This window comes from Hypanus sabinus, chromosome 26, assembly GCF_030144855.1.
Source record: "Hypanus sabinus isolate sHypSab1 chromosome 26, sHypSab1.hap1, whole genome shotgun sequence".
Classification (NCBI taxonomy): domain Eukaryota; kingdom Metazoa; phylum Chordata; class Chondrichthyes; order Myliobatiformes; family Dasyatidae; genus Hypanus; species Hypanus sabinus.
Genome location: NC_082731.1, coordinates 42,819,133 through 42,839,946, shown reverse-complemented (window position 1 = coordinate 42,839,946; position 20,814 = coordinate 42,819,133). Strand labels below are relative to the sequence as shown.

At 47.0% G+C, this 20,814-nt stretch overlaps 1 protein-coding gene across 1 annotated transcript in view; it reads left to right on the top strand.

The window, feature by feature from the left end:
• LOC132381756 (neuronal PAS domain-containing protein 3-like) overlaps window positions 1-20,814 on the top strand; it is a 611,027-nt gene that overhangs the window by 229,097 nt on the left and 361,116 nt on the right. Inside the window, exon 3 of the mRNA XM_059951328.1 lies at window positions 19,372-19,616. Coding sequence (XP_059807311.1) covers window positions 19,372-19,616 — 245 coding nt within the window. The remainder of the gene's footprint in view (window positions 1-19,371; window positions 19,617-20,814) is intronic.

Here is a 20,814-nt window from a genome sequence, read left to right as displayed (position 1 = left end):
CTCCTTTGAATCGTCTCCAGTTTCAGCACATCCTTCCTAAGAGAGGGGGCCCAAACTTGCTCGCAATACTCCAAGTGAGGCCTCACCAGTGCTTTGTAAAGTTTCAACATTACACCCTTGCTTTTATATTCTAGTCCTCTTGAAATGAATGCCACCATTGCATTTGTCTTCCTTACTACAGACTCAAACTGCAATTTAACCTTTAGGGAATCCTGCATAAGGACTCCCACGTCCCTTTGCACCTCAGTTTTTTGTATTTTCTTTCCATTTAGAAGATAGTCAATCCTTTAATTTCTTCTACTAAAGTGCGTGACCACACACTTCCTGACACTGTACTCCATCTGCCATTTCTTTGCCCATTCTCCTAATCTGGCTATTTCCTCAACACTACCTGCCCCTCCACCTATCTTCATATCGTCTGAAAATTTTACAACAAAGCCATCAAGTCCATCATCTGAACCACTGACATATAATGTAAGAAGAATCGGTCCCAACACAGACCCCTGTGGAAAACTACCAGTCACTGGAAAACAGTCAGAGACGGCTCCCTTCATTCCCACTCTTTATCTCCTGCCAATCATCCACTGCTTTATCCATGCTAGAATCTTTCCCGTAAACAGCCTCATGTGTGGCACCTTGACAAATGTCTTCTGAAAAGCCAAGTATGCAACATCTACTGATTCTCCTTTGTCTATCCAGCTTGTTACTTCTTCAAAGAATACCAACAGATTCATCAGGCAAGAATTTCCCTTGAGGAAACCCTGCTGACTATGGCCTATTTTATTGTGCCTCCAAGTACCCTAAGACTTCATCCTTAATAATCGACTCCAACATCTTCCCAACCACTGATGTCAGATTAACTGGCCCATAGTTTCCTTTCTTCTGCCTCTCTCCCTTCTTGAAGAGTGGAGTGACATTTCCATTCTAACTGGCTCCATCATTGTCTGATATGAGGTGGGGTGGACCAGGGTACTGCATAGGGTCAAAATAAGTTGCAGGGAGTTGTAAACTTAGTCAGATCCATCATGGGCACTAGTCTCTGTAGTATCCTGGACATCTCCAAGGAGCCATGCCTCAAAAAGGTGGCGTCCATCATTAAGAACCCCACCACACAGGTCATGACTTGTTCCCATTGCTACCATCAGGGAGGAGGTACAGAAGCCTGAAGGCACACACTCAGCGATTCAGGAACAGCTTCTTCCCCTCTACCATCCAATTTCTGAATAGACATTGAATCCATGAACACTAACTCACTACTTTATTATTTATACTTTTACATTACTTATTTAATTTAACTCTTGAATATGTATTTCATGTAACTCACAATTTTTTTCTATTATTATTTATTACAATGTACAGCTTCACCAAAGTCAACAAATTTCACAACATATGCAGGAGATATTAAAGCTGGTTCTGGTTTACCAGAATGCCGTGGGACCTTCTGCGTATTTGTCCGATTTAACCAGGGAGGGCTTCTGAACCTTATAGAGTCGCTGAATATAGTTAGGTCAACACAGGAGATCTGCGTTGTGATTCTCAGGAAGCGCCTGGGTGTGCGGACACATGCCATCAGTTCCTACCTGTCCACCCACTCGCTCTCCCAGTGGTACTGAGGCTAACTGATCTCTTGATGGTTCACATGCCATCTGCTACTGAACCTAAGACCCTGAGGGTTTTGATTCAGACACAGTGTCAGGTCTACCACAGTCCAACCCTACCCCCCAGCCATGGGCCAAGGTTCATTTTAGATGGCAGTCCACTGAATTGTAGGGATCTCGGACATTGCGAGCAGAGAGTGCCTGCTTTATAATTAGAGGTGAATGAGGTGCAGGAAAGGGGTATGATTACAGTGGAATGTGCTTCCAGGTGAGAGGTAAGGTGAGTAGGTGGAATCATCGGCAGGGAAATAAACCCAGTGCCGCCAAATTGGAAATTAATCTCTGTTCAGTTAATTCACTCAAGTGCTTTAAGTTGCTGGCATCAAAACACTGAAGGTCAAGGAGTTACACACTCAAAATGCTGGAGGAACTCAGCAGGTCAGGTGCTATCTGACCAGCAGGGGTTCCCACCCATGCCATTAAGCAAGGGGTCTGTGGACCCCAGGCTGGGAACCCCTGATCCCTATGGAGACGGATAAAGAATTGACATTTCGGGCTGAGACCCCTTACCAGGGCTGGAAAAGAAGGGGGAGCAAGCTAAAATGAGGTGATGGGGAGGGGGAGAGGGGAAGGAGTACAAGCTAAACAGGTGATAGGTGATCCCAGCTGAGAGGCAAGGTGGATAGGTGGAGCCATCATCATCATTGTCTTCGTCGTCATCATTATTATTATGTGCCACGTCGTATGACATGGGCAATCATGGTCTTTCTATGGCATTGTTCTTGGCAAATTTTTCTACAGAAATGGTTTGCCATTGCCTTCTTCTGGGCAGTGTCTTTACAAGACGGGTGACCCTCAGCCATTATCAATACTCTTCAGAGATTGTCTGCCTGGCGTCAGTGGTCGTATAACCAGGACTTGTGATCTGCTCGTTCGACCATCCACTACCTGCGCCCCCCTGGCTTCACGTGACCCTGATTTGGTGGGGGTGTGCCACACCTTGCCCAAGGGTGACCTGCAGGCTAGTGGAGGGAAGGAGAGACTTACACCTCCTTTGGTAGAGACATATCTCCAGCGCCCCCCCCCCCCCACCAATCCTGTAGGCGGGTGTTATGTAGAAAAGGTAAAGGGCTGAAGAAGGAGGAATCTGGCAGCAGAGAAGAGGGAACCATGGGAGGAGGGGCAACAGAGTTCCCACTCCAGCAGTTGGGTTTAAGTTTGGTGCAAATTTACCATTGATATGGTAATCTGCTGGCTAATGTGAAATATCTGTAGGCAGGGCTAATATACCCCAATAGTCTTGGGCAGTGTTAATCCAGAATAAAAAAAAGCATATGACCATGAGATATAGGAGCAGAATTAGGCCATTTGGCCCATCGAGTCTATGGTGTATCCATTTTCCCTCTCAGCCTCAATCTTATGCCTTCTTCCCATATCCCTTCATGCCCTGACCAATCTAGAATCTATCCACCTGCACCTTACATATACCCAATGACATGGCCTGCACAGCTGCCCGTGGCAACAAATTCCACAGATTCACCACTCTCTGGTTTAGGAAATTCCTCCTCAACTCTGTTCTGAGGCTGTCTCCTAGACTCCTCCCCCCACCCCCACTATAGGAAACATCCTGTCCATATACACACTGTTGGAGCGTGGCCAAGTGGTTAAGGCGTTAGTCGAGTGACCTGAAGGTCGCTAGTTCGAGCCTCAGCTAACGCAGCGTTTTGTGTCCTTGGGCAAGGCACTGAACCACACACTGCTCTGCGACGAAACCGGTGCCAAGCTGTATCGGCCCTTGCCCTTCCCTTGGACAACATTGGTGGCTTCAACTCTCCAAGGCGCAAATTTGTGGTCTTGAGACTAATGGATGCCTATTCTATATCCACTCTATCAAGGCCTTTCAACGTTCAATAGGTTTTAATGAGGTCACCCTTCATTCTTCTGAATTCCAGTGTGTAGAGCCAACAAATGCTTCTCATATGACAAGCCTTTCAATCTTGGAATCATTTTTGTGAACCCCCTTTGGACCCTCTCCAATGTCAGCACGTCCTTTCTTACATAAGGGGCCTTAAACTGTTCACAATACTCGAAGTGAGGCCTCTCCAGTGCTTTATAAAGTCTCAATATTCCATCCTAGCTGTTATATTCTAGTCCTCTTGAAATGAATGCTGACATTACATTTGCCTTCCTTACCACCGACTCAACCTGCAGGTTAACCTTCAAGGTCTCTTCATGCGAGGCTGAGCATCTCTTTGCTATTCTAGGCATCTCCTCCCTCTAATCTCCCAATTTATGGACATTTCCTCACTGCCCAATATGAGGCAGCCTGGATTAGAGAACGGGTCATATGAGGCGGGGTTGAACGAGCTGGGTCTTTTCTCTTTGGAGCAAAGGAGGATTAGAAGTGATTTGATAGAGGTGTACAAGATGATAAGTGGCCTAGACAGACTTGACAGCCAGAGGCTTTTCCCACATTGCTTCTTGAGGGAGGCACAATTTTAAGGTGATTGGAGAAAGGACTTGAGAAACTGAGTTACAGAGAAAGGTTGAATAGGTTAGGACTTTATTCCCTGGAGCGTAGGAGAATCTCCCAGATAGCCACATGGATGATAGAAAAATGCAGGGTTATGTAGGAGGGAAGGACTCGATTGATCTTGGAGTAGGTTAAAAGGTTCTCACAACATGGGCTGCACTCTCTATGTTCTATGACTGGATTTCACTGTAGTTTTCTGGTACTGAGAACAGATGATCTCCACAGGTGAGGCAGTTCCTGATATCTACGGTAGAATTCACCATATGTTACAGATGCAACTCTCCTGTGTACAATATCCACTGGGTGTTTCTGTATGTACAGGTGTGTCGTCCGCAGTACATCTCCGTGGTTCACTGGTGCAATCTTGCAATTATATTCTTGATATTTATTGCCTGTTTATTATTATTATTATTATTATTATTATTATTATTATTATTATTTTACTTTTTTTATGTATTTGCAGTTTGTTCTCCTTTGTGCACTGGTTTTCTTCTCTGTTGATTCTATAATGGTTATTGGATTTATAGAGTATGCCCACAAGAAAATGAATCTTAGGGTTAAACAGGGTGATATATATATAAGCATTGATAATATATCTAGACCATAAGATATGTGCAGAATTAGGCCATTTGGCCCATCAGGCCTGTTCATTCCATTTCTCCTCTCAGCCCCATTATCCGGTTTTCTCCCGGCATCCCTTCATGCCCTGACTAATCAAGAATTTATCAACCTCTGCCTTAAATATACATAAAGTCTTAGCCTCCACAGACACCTGTAACAATGAATTCCACAGATTCACCACTCTCTGGCTGAAGAAATTCCTCCTCATCTCTGTTCTAAGAGGTTGCCCCTCTATTCTGAGGCTGTGTTCTCTGGCCTTAGACTCCCCACCTTAGGAAACATCCTCTCCACATCCACTCTGTCAAGGCCTTTCACCATGCAATAGGTTTCAATGAGGTCACCCCCCATTCATCTGAATTTACTTTGAACTATGTAACATCCCACGGTGTGTTACTGAGTTTAATCCTCCTCACAAAATATTCCACCCTCCTGTGCACAATATCCCACTAGACAAGCCATAAAATATCCCAAATACAGGGGTTATGCAGATGCTGGAAATCTCAAACAATTCTCACAAAATGCCAGAGGAACTCAGCAGGTCAGGCAGCATCTATGGAGAGGAACAAACGGTTGATGTTTCGGACAGAGGCTGTAGAATCATACAGTCATTTAAAAAGAACAGCACAGAAATAGGCCCTTTGGCCCATCTAATCCATGCCGAACCACTTAAACTGCCCACTCCCATCGACCTGCACTGAGACCACAGCCGTCCCATCCGTGTACATATCCAAACTTCTCTTAAACGCTGGAATCATGCTCACACGCACCACTTGTTCCACACTCTCACCACCCTCTGAGTGAAGAGGTTTCCCCTCACATTTCCCTTCAACTTTTCACCTTTCACCCTTAACCCTTGACCTCTGGTTGTAGTCCCACCAACCTCAGTGGAAAAAGCCAGCTTGCATTTACCCAATCTACACCCCTCATAATTTAGCATACCTCTATCAAATCTCCCCTCAGCCTTCTGCATTCCAATGAATAAACCCCTATCCTATTCAATCTTTCCTTAGGTTTTGGCCCAGAATGCAGACTGTTTATTGTGGGTGTAAATGTACTTTTTCATAGTAGTCCACTGTTGGTTAAATGGAACAATTCTTTCATATACACAATATCCCATGCTTGATCATGCCGAATGCATCTTTTGTCGACGTAGTATTCTCTGTATTTTCACGAGCATAATTCTCTGATCTATAGAATATCCTAGTGTGTGTAAGTGAGTATAATCCTCCACTCTCTGCATGTGAATAGACATAAATCTGTATCAGTAGAAATAGTCCCCCTGCCCATATACAATCCCACTGTATGGTAGCAGATATGTTAAGGATTAAAGATTAGCTTTATTTTTCACATGTACATTGAAACATCAAAACAGATAGAGAAATGCATCATTTGCATCAATCCAACACAGTCCAAGGATGCGCTGGGGACAGCTTGCAAGTGTTGTTGTGCTTCCGGCACCAGTATAGCATACCCACGACTTACTAATCCTAACTGGTACGCCTTTGGAATTTCTATTTTTCAAATTATATTTGGCAATAAACCGCGGAGTAGGCCCTTCCAGTCCTTCGACCCCAGCAACCCCCGACAAACCCGATTAACCCTGAAGGAACCACGGGGCAACTTACAATGAGACAGTCGCCTGCCCTGTACGCCTTGGGGCTGTGGGAGGAAACAGGAGCAGCTGGGGTAAACCCCGGCATTCCACAGGGAGGACGTACGGCGACTCCCTACGGAACGGCACCGGAATCGAACTCTGAACTCCTGTACGCCCCGAGATATGTTGGCGTCTCACTAACTGGCATGCTACCGTGGCGCCAATTGTGAGAGGAAAACGGGGCAGCTGGAGGAAACGTACACAGGTCACATGGAAAACGTGCAAAGTCCTTACAGACAGCAGCGGTTATTGAACCTGATTTCTGGTGCTGGAATACCCCTGTGTCGTATAGTTCCTACAAGATCCCCTGTGCATTAGTAAGTGTAGCTAGATCTACAACGTTCTAATCTCTCTTACCTACTCTGCTGTTGCTGGTGATGATAGAATCTCAGATGGAGACGAGAGGGCATACAGGAGCGAGATATACCAGCTAGTTGAGTGGGGTCACAGCAACAATCTTGCACTCACCATCAGTAAGACCATAGAACTGATTGTGGACTTCAGAAAGGGCACAATGAGGGAACACACACCCATCCGCATAGAGGGATCGGAAGTGGAGAGGGTGAGCAGCTTCAAATTTCTGGGTGTCAGTACCTCTGAAGATCTGACCTGGACCCAACATATCGGTGCAGCTATAAAGAAGGCAAGACAGCAGCCATATTTCATTAGGAGTTTGAGGAGATCGGTTAAAACACACAAATGTCTATAGATGTACCGTGGAGAGCATTCTGACTGACTGCATCACCTTCTGGTATGGAAGGAATGTGTTGGGGGAGCCACTACACAGGATCGAATTCAGCTTCATAAAGTTGCAAAATCAGTTGGCTCCATCACGGGCACTAGCCTCCGTAGTATCCAAAACAACTTCAAAAAGCAGAGCCTCAAAAAGGCTATGTCCAACTTTAAGAACTCCCGCTACCCAGGACATGCCCTCTTCTCATTACATCAGGGAGGAGGTACAGGAGCTTGAAGACACACACTCAATGATTCAGGAACAGCTTCTTCCCCTCCGCCATCTGATTTCTGAACCCGTACTGTATGCCGGTGATATTAAACCTGATGCTGATTCTGATCAATCTCACTGCTTGTAATCTGTGTGTCGGTGTGATATTCCACTGAGAATCACTGGGTTTAATTCTTCTACAACCGCACTAAACTGCATTTCTCAGGGTGTAATCCTTTACTCTGCACAATCTCCTAGCATGTGTTAGCCTACAGTCAATAACACCCACTCTAGTGTTACTGCTATTTGCGTGTTAGCCCACTGGCACTTAACGAGCTGTAATCCCCCCAGCCCACACCCTGCTTGTAGCATATTCCTGAGCTGGAGGAACTCAGCAGGTCAGGCAGCCTCGAATGAGGGAAGTAAACAGTTGGCGTATCAAAGTCTTCATTCAGTCATGATTAAGGCTTACAGCCCGAAACGTAACTTGTTGTATTGGTTCTGATTTTCCAGTCAATACAATATCTCAATGTCCTTTAATGAGTGTTTTTCCCATTTAATATTCCTCTTAGCAATTTCTGTACATACCTTTTATGTTTATGTGATAGTCCTTTGTGTTACCGAACCTCCCATCTACACAGACAACCCCACACCATCCCACGTGTTACAGTGTATAAAGCATTGAATACATAATCCCACATTGTGTTATTGAATTTAATCCCCCCCAAGTCATACCCTCTGTTACTCTCAGGACCACAGTCTGTCACAGAACGTAGAGGATACAGCAGAGGAACAAATACTCTGCTGAGCCAGCTAAAAAGCAAATCAAAATCACGCAAACACTGATCCCTCCTCCGTACACCATGTCCATATCCCTCCATCTTCCTCACGTCCATATCCCTCCATCTTCCTCACGTCCATATCCCTCCATCTCCCTCACGTCCATATTCCTATCCAAGTGTCTCTTAAATCCCTCTAATGACTCACTTTACACTGCACGCTGTCGGAGCAGTGCCGCCAGGATAATCAAGGACACGACCCACCCAGCCAACACACTTTTTGTCCCTCTTCCCTCCGGGAGAAGGTTCAGGAGCTTGAAGACTCGTTCGGCCAGATTTGGGAACAGCTTCTTTCCAACCGTGATAAGACTGCTGAACGGATCCTGACCCGGATCTGGGCCGTACCTTCCAAATATCCGGACCTGACTTGCGCTACCTTACTTTCCCTTTTCTATTTTCTAATTATGATTTATAATTTAAATTTTTATTATATTTATTTTGATTTGTACTTCAGGGAGCACAAAGCGCTGAATCAAATATCGCTGTGATGATTGTACGCTCTAGTATCAATTGTTTGGTGACAATAAAGTAATTTATTTGCCTCTACCACCATACCAGGCATCCACCACTCTCTGAGTAAAAAACTTACCCCTCACATCGCCCTTGAACCTACCCCCTCTCACCTTCAATGGATGCCCTCTTGTATCAGACGTTTCATCCCTGGGAAAGAGGTACTCTCTGTCCACTCTATCTATGCCTCTTGTAATTCTGTAAAGCTCTATCAGATCTCCACTCAGCCTCTGGCCCTCCAGAGAAAGCAGCCAGACTCCTGATATATCACATGCCCTCTAAACCAGGCAGCATCCTAGTAAACCTCTTCTGCACCTCTGCAATGCCTCAACATCCTTCCTATAGTGGGCTGACCAGATCTGTACACAATACTCCAGATGTAGCTGAGCAGGAGCTTTATCAAGTTACAGCATTACCTCCTCAACTAATAAAAGCAAGCATTCCATAAGCCTTCTTATCCACTTTATTGACCTGTGTAGCTATGTGGCTATATTTCAAGGAGCTATGAACTGTCATGAAAATCGATTTCTCCCTCTGCCAAAAAAAAATTTCCTTCCCCATCCCCTTTTCTTCTATTCCCCGCTCTGATCTCCTACCTCTTCTCATCCTCCTATCACCACCCCCTTCCCTTTCTCCTATGGTCTACCCTCCTCTCCTATCAGATCCCTTCCTCTCCAGCTCTTTACCTTTCCTTCCTCTCTGGCTCATTCCATCTATCCTCCTTCCCCTCCTTCCCCTTTTTATTCTGGCATCTTCCCCCTTCCTTCTCAGTCCTGAAGAAGGGTCTCGGCCTGAGACGCTGACTGTTTATTCACTTCCGCAGACGCTGCCTGACCCGCTGAGCTCCTCCAGCAAAATGCGTGTGTTGCTTTGGATTTCCAGCATTTGCAGATTGTCTCTTGTTTACAGATTTTCTAATATTGTTTGTTTATTTGTTGAGACACAACCGGAATAGGCCCTGGCAATCCCCCGATTTAGTCCTAGCCTAGTCAAAGCACCCGGAGGAAACCCACGCAGTCACGGGGAGGACATTCAAGCTCTTCACAGGCAGCAGCGGGAATTGAACCTGGGTCGCCTGCGCTGTGAAGCGTTGTGCCAATCGCTATGCTGCCATGCCACCCCAATTTGCCTCATGTTACCTTCTTGTCTGCACAATGAAGAGCCCACGTTATTTTACAGAGAAATGCACAATATTCTGTGTGTTATTGGATATACCTTGTTATGTCTATACAATATTAGACCATAAGACGCAGGACAGATTTAGGCCATTCAGCCCATTGCATCTGCTCTGCCCTTTCCCATGGTGGGGGAGTCTAGGACAAGAGGGCACGACCTCAGGATTGAAGGACGTCCATTTTGAACAGAGATGCGGAGAAATTACTTTAGTCAGAGGGTGGTAAATCTGTGGAATTTGTTGCCGTGAGCTGCTGTGGAGGCCAAGTCTTTGGTTGCATTGAAGACAGAGATAGATAGGTTCTTGATTAGCCAGGGCCTCAAAGGATGTGGGGAGAAGGCAGGGGAGTGGGGATGACTGGATGAATTGGATCAGCCATGATTGAATGGCGGAGCAGACTCGATAGGCCGAATGGCCTACTTCTGCTCCTATATCTAATGGACTTATGGTCTTTTATCATGGCTGATCTATCTCGCTCAACCCCATGCCCTCTTCTCATTGCTACCATCAGCAAGGAGGTACAGAAGCCTGAAGGCAGACACTCAGCGATTCACGTACAGCTTCTTCTCCTCTGCCATTAGATAAGCACTACCCCTAAAGACTACCTCAGGTTTTTTCCTCCTTTTTTCCCCTCTCTTTTTGTTCTATTTATTTAATTTGTACAGATAATCAAACCAAATAGTGAGGTAGTGTACGTGGATTCGATGTCCGTTCAGAAATCTGATGGTGGGGGAGAAGAAGCTATCACTAAAACATTGTATGTGTGCCTTCAGGCTCAAGTGCCTCCTCCCTACTGGTAAAAATTGAGACTGCTATCTTCTGAAATTTGCAAGTATCACTTCAGTCTTTAAGAAGCCTGGGGTGGCACGATATCATATGGTTGGCACGGTAACATCGCAGTTAGTGTAATTCTTTTACACCCACCTGTGACCCAAGTTCAATTCCGTCACTGTCTTTAAGGAGTTTCTATGTTTGCATTAATGCGTGGGTTTCCTCTGGGTGCTCCAGTTTCCTCCCACATTCCAAAGACAGGCCGGTTTGTAGTTTAGTTACAAGTGCCTAAGTACTGTGCAAAGGTCTTGGGCACATTTAGGTGGCTAGGGTGTCTAAGGCTTTTGCACAGCACTGTATTTGTCAATGTGGAGCTGAGAGCGAGTTTGTAAATCTGGCGGGAGCAAAGGATGTTGGGAATGGTGAGGGTGGAGCACCGCGGGAGGGGTGTGGGACCGGTGGCAGAAAAGGAGCGCTGGGGTGGGGGGGGGGGATGTCGCACGGGTGCAGGCACACCCAGCCCTGAGACACCAGGCAAGGTCATCTGATTCTAAACAACTGGTTTATTGATTGTTACAGAATGTCTCTTTGGTGCTTCCCACACCCTTCCCCTTTTCCCAACCATGATCCCTTTCTCCCTGCCCCCTTCCCACTCTCAGTCCACAATAGAGACCCAGATCAGAATCAGGTTTATCATCACTCATACATGTGATGAAATTTGCTTTCTGCAGCAGTACAGTGCAATACATAAAATGACTACAGTACTGTAATACTTAATGTAATTTATAGCTTTTATTATTATGTGTTACAATGTACTGCTGCCGCAAATCAACAAAATTCATGACGGGTGTGCGCCAGGGATGTTAAACTGATTCTGATTCTGAAATATCCAAAGATGACCTGAGAGGCAATGGCATGAGGTGTGTACGGACGAGCTGCCAGAGGAAGTGATCGAGGCAGGTACAACGACAACATACAAAAGACACTTGGACAGAGACACGGATGGGAGAATTTCAGAGGGATATTTCAATTGGATTTGGCTTATTATTGTCACATATACTGAGTTACAGTGAAAAACTTGTCTTGTGTAATGTCCAGACGGATCAGTGCACTGAGATAGAACAAGGGAAAACAATGTTAAACAGTTGTTAAACGCAGAATAAAGTGTTAACAGCTACAGAGAAAGTGCTGTTGCAGGTAAATGGGAAGGTGCCAGATCATAACAAAGTAGATTAAGGAGGTCAAGAATCCAATTTATCAATACAGGGGACTGCACTCAGTGCTCACTTTGTAAGTTACATCTATACACTTGCTCGCAAATGCAAATATTTAATCAGCCAATCATGTGACAGCAACTCATTATATAAAAGCATGCAGACGTGGTCAAGAGGTTCAGGTTATGATTGGAGCAAACATCAGAATGAGGGAAGAAATGTGATCTAAGTGACTTTGACCATTGAATAATTGTTGGTGCCAGATGGGGTGGTTTGAGTATCTCAGAAACTGCTGATCTCCTGGGATTTTCACACACAACGGTCTCTACAGAGAATGGTGCAAAAAGCAAAAAAAAAACAACGTCCAGCGAGCGGCAGTTCTGTGGGCAAAATCTCCTCGTGAATGAGACAGGTCAGAGGAGAACGGCCAGACTGGTCCAAGCTGACAGGAAGTTGACAGTAACTCAAATAACCGGGTGTTACAACAGTGGTGTGCGGAAGAGCACATCTGAAAGTACAACACATCGAACATAAGGTGGATGGGCTACAGCAACGGAAGATGGCAAACATACACTCAGTGTCCACTTGATTAGGTATAGGGTGAGTAGCCACTGAATGTATTTAATAGTCTTATAACAGTAGAGAAGAAGCCTTGAGTCTGGTTCTCCATGTTGTTTGTATCTTCTGGGAGAGGGGAGAAGAGAGAATGTCTTGGGTGTGTGGAGTCTTTGATTGTGCTGGCTGCTATACTGAGGCAGTGAGATTATAGACAGAGTCCTTGGAGGGGGAAGGGTTGCGGGTTTCCGAGAGACCACAGCTCTCTGTGACCTCGTGCAGAGCAGCTTCTCGACCAGACCCTCGTGCATCCAGACAGGAAGCTTTTTGCAGTGCATCTGTAAAAATTGGCAAGCGTTGATGGGGACACACCAGATTCCATTCGCCTCCTGAAGAACTGATGGTGATGGCCGTGGTTTCTTGGCTGCATCAATGTGGTTGGACCAGGTAGTGTGTAGGCCTCCGTTAGTCTCGATAGACCATGGATTTGTGCCTTGGAAAGTTTTTTATGAAAGACCGGCAGTTGCTCAAGCTGCAAGTCTCCCCTCTCCACGTCACCGATGTTGTCCAAGGGAAGGGCACTAGGACCCATACAGCTTGGCACCGGTGTCATCGCAGAGCAATGTGTGGTTAAGTGCTTTGCTCAAGGATACACACGCAGCCTCAGCCAAGGCTCGAACCAGCGACCTTCAGATCACTAGACAAATGCCTTAACCACTTGGCCACGCGCCAACACATTGGACCAGGACAGGCTGTTGGTGATGTGTACTCCTAGGAGCTTGAAGGTCTCAAACTCTCAACATCAATAGATTCTGGCAAGTAGGGCCAGCTTAGGTGGCATGGACCATTTCGGCAAAAGGGTCTGTTTCCAAGATGGAAGACTCAGTGAGTTTAACATCCCATTCTATGTTAATGGGTATAACATTTCTGTTCAGACAGTTTTCATTGGTTTACTAGATGTAACGTTAAGGCTAATAAAGTGCCCATAGTATATAAGTCATTGTAAGTTCTTTTGTCAACACTGACCATTGGAGTTGCCTATTGTACAAATTGAGAGACATGTCCTATGAAGAGTTTTGATGACTCTGGGCCTCTACACACTGAAATTAAGTAGAATGGTGAAGTGGCCTTGTAGAGTGGATGAGGAGAGGATGTTTCTGATGGTGAGAGATTCTAAGAACGGAGGACACAGCCTCGGAGTAGAGGGGTGTCCTTTTAGAACGCAGATGAGGGAGAATTTCTTTATCCAAAGTGGTGAATCTGTGGAATTCTTTGCCACAGGCGGCTGTGGAAGCCAAGTCATTGGGTGTATTTAAGGCAGAGGTTGATAGATTCTTGATTAGTCAGGGTATGGAGGGATACGGAAAGAAGGCAGGAGATTGGGGAGGAGAAGGAAAATGGATCAGTCATGGTGAAATGGCAAAGCAGAATCGATGGGTCATATGGTCTTATTCTGCCCCTGTATCTCACAGTCTTATGGTCTAAATCTTGGAAAATTATCACCTGATTCTCAGACTGTGCTGGGATACATTGCAGTCTCCCTTGTGCATGCGGTCTGGCCACAAAGACGTGTTGGGCTTTCACTGAGAAGGCTCCATGTTTGTTCAAAGGATCTTGAGTATGTGCTTCCAGAGCTGTCTCGCACGCTTTCGCCTTGGTTTGCCGTGCCAGGGGCTCGGCAAGCTTTACACATTCCAATTGGGAGCTGTTTTGCCTTTGTCTCTTTCCACAGCAGCTGTGTAAATATTGTCGTGGTTCGTGTCTCATTCTGGCAGGACACAGTGCTTCTCGTTTCCAAATATGTTCCTCAGCTGATCCGTGGCTCAGAGCCACTGGCCCCAAGGCATCTGCGCCCATGTGTCTTCAATTTCCAAACCCCAGCCCCAGAAGCGGCGCCACGTAGCAGCCCCCTTCATCTCCCACCCTCCTGCAGTAAATGTGCCCAAGTTTTCGTCCAGGCTTCCATGTGAGAGGCCAGAGATTCTCACCAAGAGGGACTTGGTTCCCCTACCGCAGGGGTTACCAACCTGAGGTACCCAGACCCCGGCTCAATAATAACTGTCCCTCAGTCTGTGTGCTAAGGCAATCAGCACCATTCCTCCAAGACAGGGGTTCCCAACCATTTTTATACCATGGACCAATGCCATGAAGCAAAGGGTCTGTGGACCCCAGGCTGGGGGCCTCTGCTCGAAGAAGATTGTAGGCAACCCAATCACCTGCTGCTATCTGCACAAACTAAAGTGTGGCCTGAGGTTGTTAACACAAATGACACATTTTACTATATGTATGTACGTGTGATAAATAAATTAATCTAAATCGAAATAAATGAATATTTATTTATTTATTGAGATACGGTGCAGAGTAGGCCCCTCCGGAGCCTTTGAGCTCTGCCACAGGGCAATCCCCCGATTTAATCCGAGCCTATTCACATTGACAATTCACAATGACCAACTAACCAACCAACCGGTACGTCTCTGGATAGTGGAAGGAACCAGATCACCGGGAGGAAACCCATGTGGTCACGGAAAGAAGCTCAAACTCCTTACAGGCAGTGATGGGAATGAAACCCAGGCTGCTTGCACTGTAAATCATTGTGCTAACCACTATGCTACGATGCCACCCAACTAAACTGAAAACTTCCAGAGCATAGGATCAAATAACTGCCTAAACCGTGTGTTGAATAGTCCTGGGAGTGTGTGCTAGGACAATATGCAGGAATCTTCACTCCGTATCTAACCCATGCTGTCCCTGTCCTGGGAGTGGATGGGACAGTGTAGAGGGAGCCTCACTCTGTATCTAACCCGTGCTGTCCCTGTCCTGGGAGTGTGTGATGGGACAGTGTAGAGGGAGCCTCACTCTGTATCTAACCCGTGCTGTCCCTGTCCTGGGAGTGTGTGATGGGACAGTGTAGAGGGAGATTCACTCTGTATCTAACCCGTGCTGTCCCTGTCCTGGGAGTGTGTGATGGGACAGTGTAGAGGGAGATTCACTCTGTATCTAACCCATGCTGTCCCTGTCCTGGGAGTGGATGGGACAGTGTAGAAGGAGCTTCACTCTGTATCTAACCCATCCTGTCCCTGTCCTGGGAGTGGATGGGACAGTGTAGAAGGAGCTTCACTCTGTATCTAACCCGTGCTGTCCCTGTCCTGGGAGTGTGTGATGGGACAGTGTAGTGGGAGCTTCACTCTGTATCTAACCCGTGCTGTCCCTGTCCTGGGAATGTGTGATGGGACAGTGTAGAAGGAGATTCACTCTGTATCTGACCCGTGCTGTCCCTGTCCTGGGAGTGGATGGGACAGTATAGAAGGAGCTTCACTCTGTGTCTAACCCATGCTGTCCCTGTCCTGGGAGTGTGTGATGGGACAGTGTAGAGGGAGATTCACTCTGTATCTAACCCGTGCTGTTCCTGTCCTGGGAGTGTGTGATGGGACAGTGTAGAGGGAGATTCACTCTGTATCTGACCCGTGCTGTCCCTGTCCTGGGAGTGTGTGATGGGACAGTGTAGAGGGAGCTTCACTCTGTATCTGACCCATGCTGTCCCTGTCCTGGGAGTGGATGGGACAGTGTAGAAGGAGCTTCACTCTGTATCTGACCTGTGCTGTCCCTGTCCTGGGAGTGTGTGATGGGACAGTGTAGAGGGAGCTTCACTCTGTATCTAACCCATGCTGTCCCTGTCCTGGGAGTGTGTGATGGGACAGTGTAGAGGGAGCTTCACTCTGTATCTGACCTGTGCTGTCCCTGTCCTGGGAGTGTGTGATGGGACAGTGTAGAGGGAGCTTCACTCTGTATCTAACCCATGCTGTCCCTGTCCTGGGAATGGATGGGACAGTGTAGAAGGAGCTTCACTCTGTATCTGACCCGTGCTGTCCCTGTCCTGGGAGTGTGTGATGGGACAGTGTAGAGGGAGCTTCACTCTGTATCTGACCCATGCTGTCCCTGTCCTGGGAGTGTGTGATGGGACAGTGTAGAGGGAGCTTCACTCTGTATCTAACCCGTGCTGTCCCTGTCCTGGGAGTGGATGGGACAGTGTAGAAGGAGCTTCACTCTGTATCTGACCCATGCTGTCCCTGTCCTGGGAGTGTGTGATGGGACAGTGTAGAGGGAGCTTCACTCTTGTATCTAACCCGTGCTGTCCCTGTCCTGGGAGTGTGTGATGGGACAGTGTAGTGGGAGCTTCACTCTGTATCTAACCCGTGCTGTCCCTGTCCTGGGAATGTGTGATGGGACAGTGTAGAGGGAGCTTCACTCTGTATCTAACCCATGCTGTCCCTGTCCTGGGAGTGTGTGATGGGACAGTGTAGAGGGAGCCTCACTCTGTATCTAACCCGTGCTGTCCCTGTCCTGGGAGTGTGTGATGGGACAGTGTAGAGGGAGATTCACTCTGTATCTAACCCGTGCTGTCCCTGTCCTGGGAGTGTGTGATGGGACAGTGTAGAGGGAGATTCACTCTGTATCTAACCCGTGCTGTCCATGTCCTGGGGAGTGTGTGATGGGACAGTATAGAGGGAGCTTCACTCTGTATCTAACCCGTGCTGTCCCTGTCCTGGGAGTGGATGGGACAGTGTAGAGGGAGCTTCACTCTGTATCTAACCCGTGCTGTCCCTGTCCTGGGAGTGTGTGATGGGACAGTGTAGAGGGAGCTTCACTCTGTATCTAACCCGTGCTGTCCCTGTCCTGGGAATGTGTGATGGGACAGTGTAAAGGGAGCTTCACTCTGTATCTAACCCGTGCTGTCCCTGTCCTGGGAGTGTGTGATGGGACAGTGTAGAGGGAGCTTCACTCTGTATCTAACCCGTGCTGTCCCTGTCCTGGGAATGTGTGATGGGACAGTGTAGAGGGAGCTTCACTCTGTATCTAACCCGTGCTGTCCCTGTCCTGGGAGTGTGTGATGGGACAGTGTAGAGGGAGCTTCACTCTGTATCTAACCCATGCTGTCCCTGTCCTGGGAGTGTGTGATGGGACAGTGTAGAGGGAGCTTCACTCTGTATCTAACCCGTGCTGTCCCTGTCCTGGGAGTGTGTGATGGGACAGTGTAGAGGGAGATTCACTCTGTATCTAACCTGTGCTGTCCCTGTCCTGGGAATGTGTGATGGGACAGTGTAAAGGGAGCTTCACTCTGTATCTAACCCGTGCTGTCCCTGTCCTGGGAGTGCGTGATGGGACAGTGTAGAGGGAGCTTCACTCTGTATCTAACCCGTGCTGTCCCTGTCCTGGGAGTGTGTGATGGGACAGTGTAGAGGGAGCTTCACTCTGTATCTAACCCGTGCTGTCCCTGTCCTGGGAATGTGTGATGGGACAGTGTAGAGGGAGCTTCAGTCTGTATCTAACACGTGATGTCCCTGTCGTGGGAGAGTTTAATGGGAATATTCATAGTGTACAATGAGGTAAAGAGGGTTCTGAAATATTCAAAAGGATGGGAGGTCTTGAGTTATAAGGAGAAGCTGGATGGACTGTGTCTGTTTCGCTGACGTTTGTAACCCCATGAAGTGCAGATAAGGTGGAGGCTCATAGTTTTTTTCACAGAGCAGGGGAGCACAGGTTTCAGGGCAGAGGAGAAAGATTTAAAGGGACCTGAGGGGAAAATTTTTCACACAGAGTGTTCAAAGTTCAAAGTAAGTTTTATTAATGAAGTTCACCAATGTCACCATCTACAACCCTGTGATTCATTTCCCTGCGGGCATACTCGGCAAATCTATAGAATAGTACCTATAACAGGATCACTGAAATATCGACCAGATTTTGCAGAAGACAACAAATTGAAAACGCAAATATAAATAAATAGCAATAAATAACGAGAACCTGAGATGATGAGTCCTTAAAGTGAGATCATTGGTTGTGGGAACATTTCAATGATGGGTGGAGGTGAGTTTACTTATCCTCTTCTGATGGTTGAGGGTTGGTAACTGTTCCTGAACCTGGTGGTGCGAGTCCCGAGGCTCCTGTACCTTCTTCCTGATGGTTGAGGGGTGGTAACTGTTCCTGAACCTGGTGGTGCGAGTCCTGAGGCTCCTGTACCTCCTTCCTCATGGCAGCAGCGAGAAAAGATCATGTCCCTGATGATGGATGCTGCTTTTCTGTGACGGTGTTTCATGTAGATGTGCTCAGTAGTTGGACAATGTAAAAACCGTTCAAGAAAGTGGTAGAGACAGTTAGGATTATGATGCAAGGCTTCCTGAACTTTTATACCTTGGACCAATGCTGGGGTCTGTGGAGCTAAGGATGGGAATCCTTGACTTAGAGCAGGGGTTTTTATACCTTGGGCCAATACCATTAACCAAGGGGTCCTTGGCCTCCAGGTTGGGAACCCCTCATGTAGAGTGAAAAGGGCAAAATGTGGGCAAATCATACTAGCCTTGATGGGTCAGAATGGACCAGTTGGGCGGAAGAGCCTGTTTCAGTGCTATATTATTCCGTGAGTCTGACATCTCATTATATGTCATTACCTGCACCCAGACCAAGAACGATCAAAGGGGTAGTAGGACTAAAACGTTCTTTTACTGAGTCGTGTTAGCTACTGTGCACGAGAGGCAGCTTACCGTGAGGGAGCAGCGAAGCCGGCCCGCTGGGATGAAAATGGGAATGCTCAAAAGCCCGCGCAAAAAAGAGAGAGCCTTCTGTGTGCAGGAGGCCCAATCGATTCACTGCGCGATAAATCGGCCCACGTGCACACTTACCACCTTCTCACAGTCAATCTGTTGAGGTTCTCATGGGTATAAAACCTGTCACAATCCATTGCCAAAGCCGGGCAGATGTGACCGACTCAGGTAAGCAGCTTGGACAAGATGGGCTGAAGGAGCTGGTTTTGTGCTTTATAACTCTGTGACTCTACATTAACCTGATCCAGTCTGAAGAAGGAACTCTCCTGACATGCATGACTTTGAGGGTTGAGAAAGATGAGCGATTGGTAAAGACTGTGGAAAGAATCTAGATCTTTCTTTTCTCCCCCCTTCTCTTCCTAGCCTGCAAGCGCTACGGAAGGAGAAGTCTCGCAATGCTGCCCGATTCCGACGAGGCAAGGAGAACTTCGAGTTCTACGAGCTGGCGAAGATGCTCCCGTTACCGGGTGCCATCACGAGCCAGCTCGACAAGGCTTCCATCATCCGGCTGACCATCAGCTACCTCCGCATGAGGGACTTCGCCAACCTGGGGGACCCTCCATGGAACCTCCGGATTGAGGGGCCCCCGCCAAACATCTCTGTAAAAGGTAAGGCAATGCAGCTTTGCAGAGACAACTATGTCGGGCCCTCATGTGGGCGGTCATGGTTTTTCAATGATCACTATTATTCTTGACTGTATTGGACAGTCCTGAAAGCAGGATTGAGTCCCTTGAGGATATTGTGTCATTTGATAAGATCGCGGGCAATTCCATTGTTGGTCTGAACTCAACTTCCCTGCCCAATCCACAAATCCTTTGAGTTTCCTGTTGTCCTAATTCCTCTCCGTTTCAGATGCAAGCCAAAGCCTGATTCTAGAACATGAATGGGATTGGGCAAGGGTTTCAACCTGAGGCATTTTCCTTCACAGGTGCTACCTGACGGGCTGAGTTCCTTCAGCATCAGCCCTATTGCCCTGTCTGTGTCAGTCCTGACTGTATGTATAATCTGTGGTCTGGAATTCCAAAAATTCATTGGAGAGAAGAAATTCCTTGATAGTCATTTAGCTATCTCCATGGTGTCCTTTTTAGTTGTAAAAACATTGTGGATGGACTTCACCATGGGTGGGGATTGAAAATGAAGATAAAATCATGCTTCTCGATGTTGGTTGAAGAATGGACGGTCGATAAGAATTATGAACCACATGGGATTCAGGTGAAAGTGAAAGGTCACAGAGAGGGTAAATGCAAGCAGGCTATTTTTCTAGTGAGGGTTGGGTGACACTAGAACTAGGGGTCATGGGTTAAGGGTGAGGGGTGAGAAGTTTAAGGGGAATGTGAAGGGGAGTTTCTGCACTCAGTTGGTGGACCAAGCTGCCAGCAGAGGTGATCTCAATGATTAGGAGAAGTTTGGATAAGTTAATGAATGGGAGGGGGGTATGGTTGGGGCAGATCGATGAGACTAGACAGACTAATAGTACCACATGGACTTGATGGGCTGTAGTTCTCTGTTATTCTGTGACTCCAACTTACTAGTATGGTTGCGTTGCACACAAGGAATGGTCAGGCATGATCTGACAGCAACAATATACCAGGTTTAATTGTACTGTATCCAGTCAGTGGTCACATAATGTGTCCCCAGTTCGCAAGTATGAAGCTTTAAAAACTCACGTCTTCAAAGAAGTGTTTCCTGAGATCACACCTTGCTGGGCCTGTCTCTAATTGTCTCGGATCCTGAAATCGGAGCAAAAATTGCTAGAAGCTTTCAGCAGATCTGGCGGCGTCTGTGGAGAGAGATACGGGTCAAGGA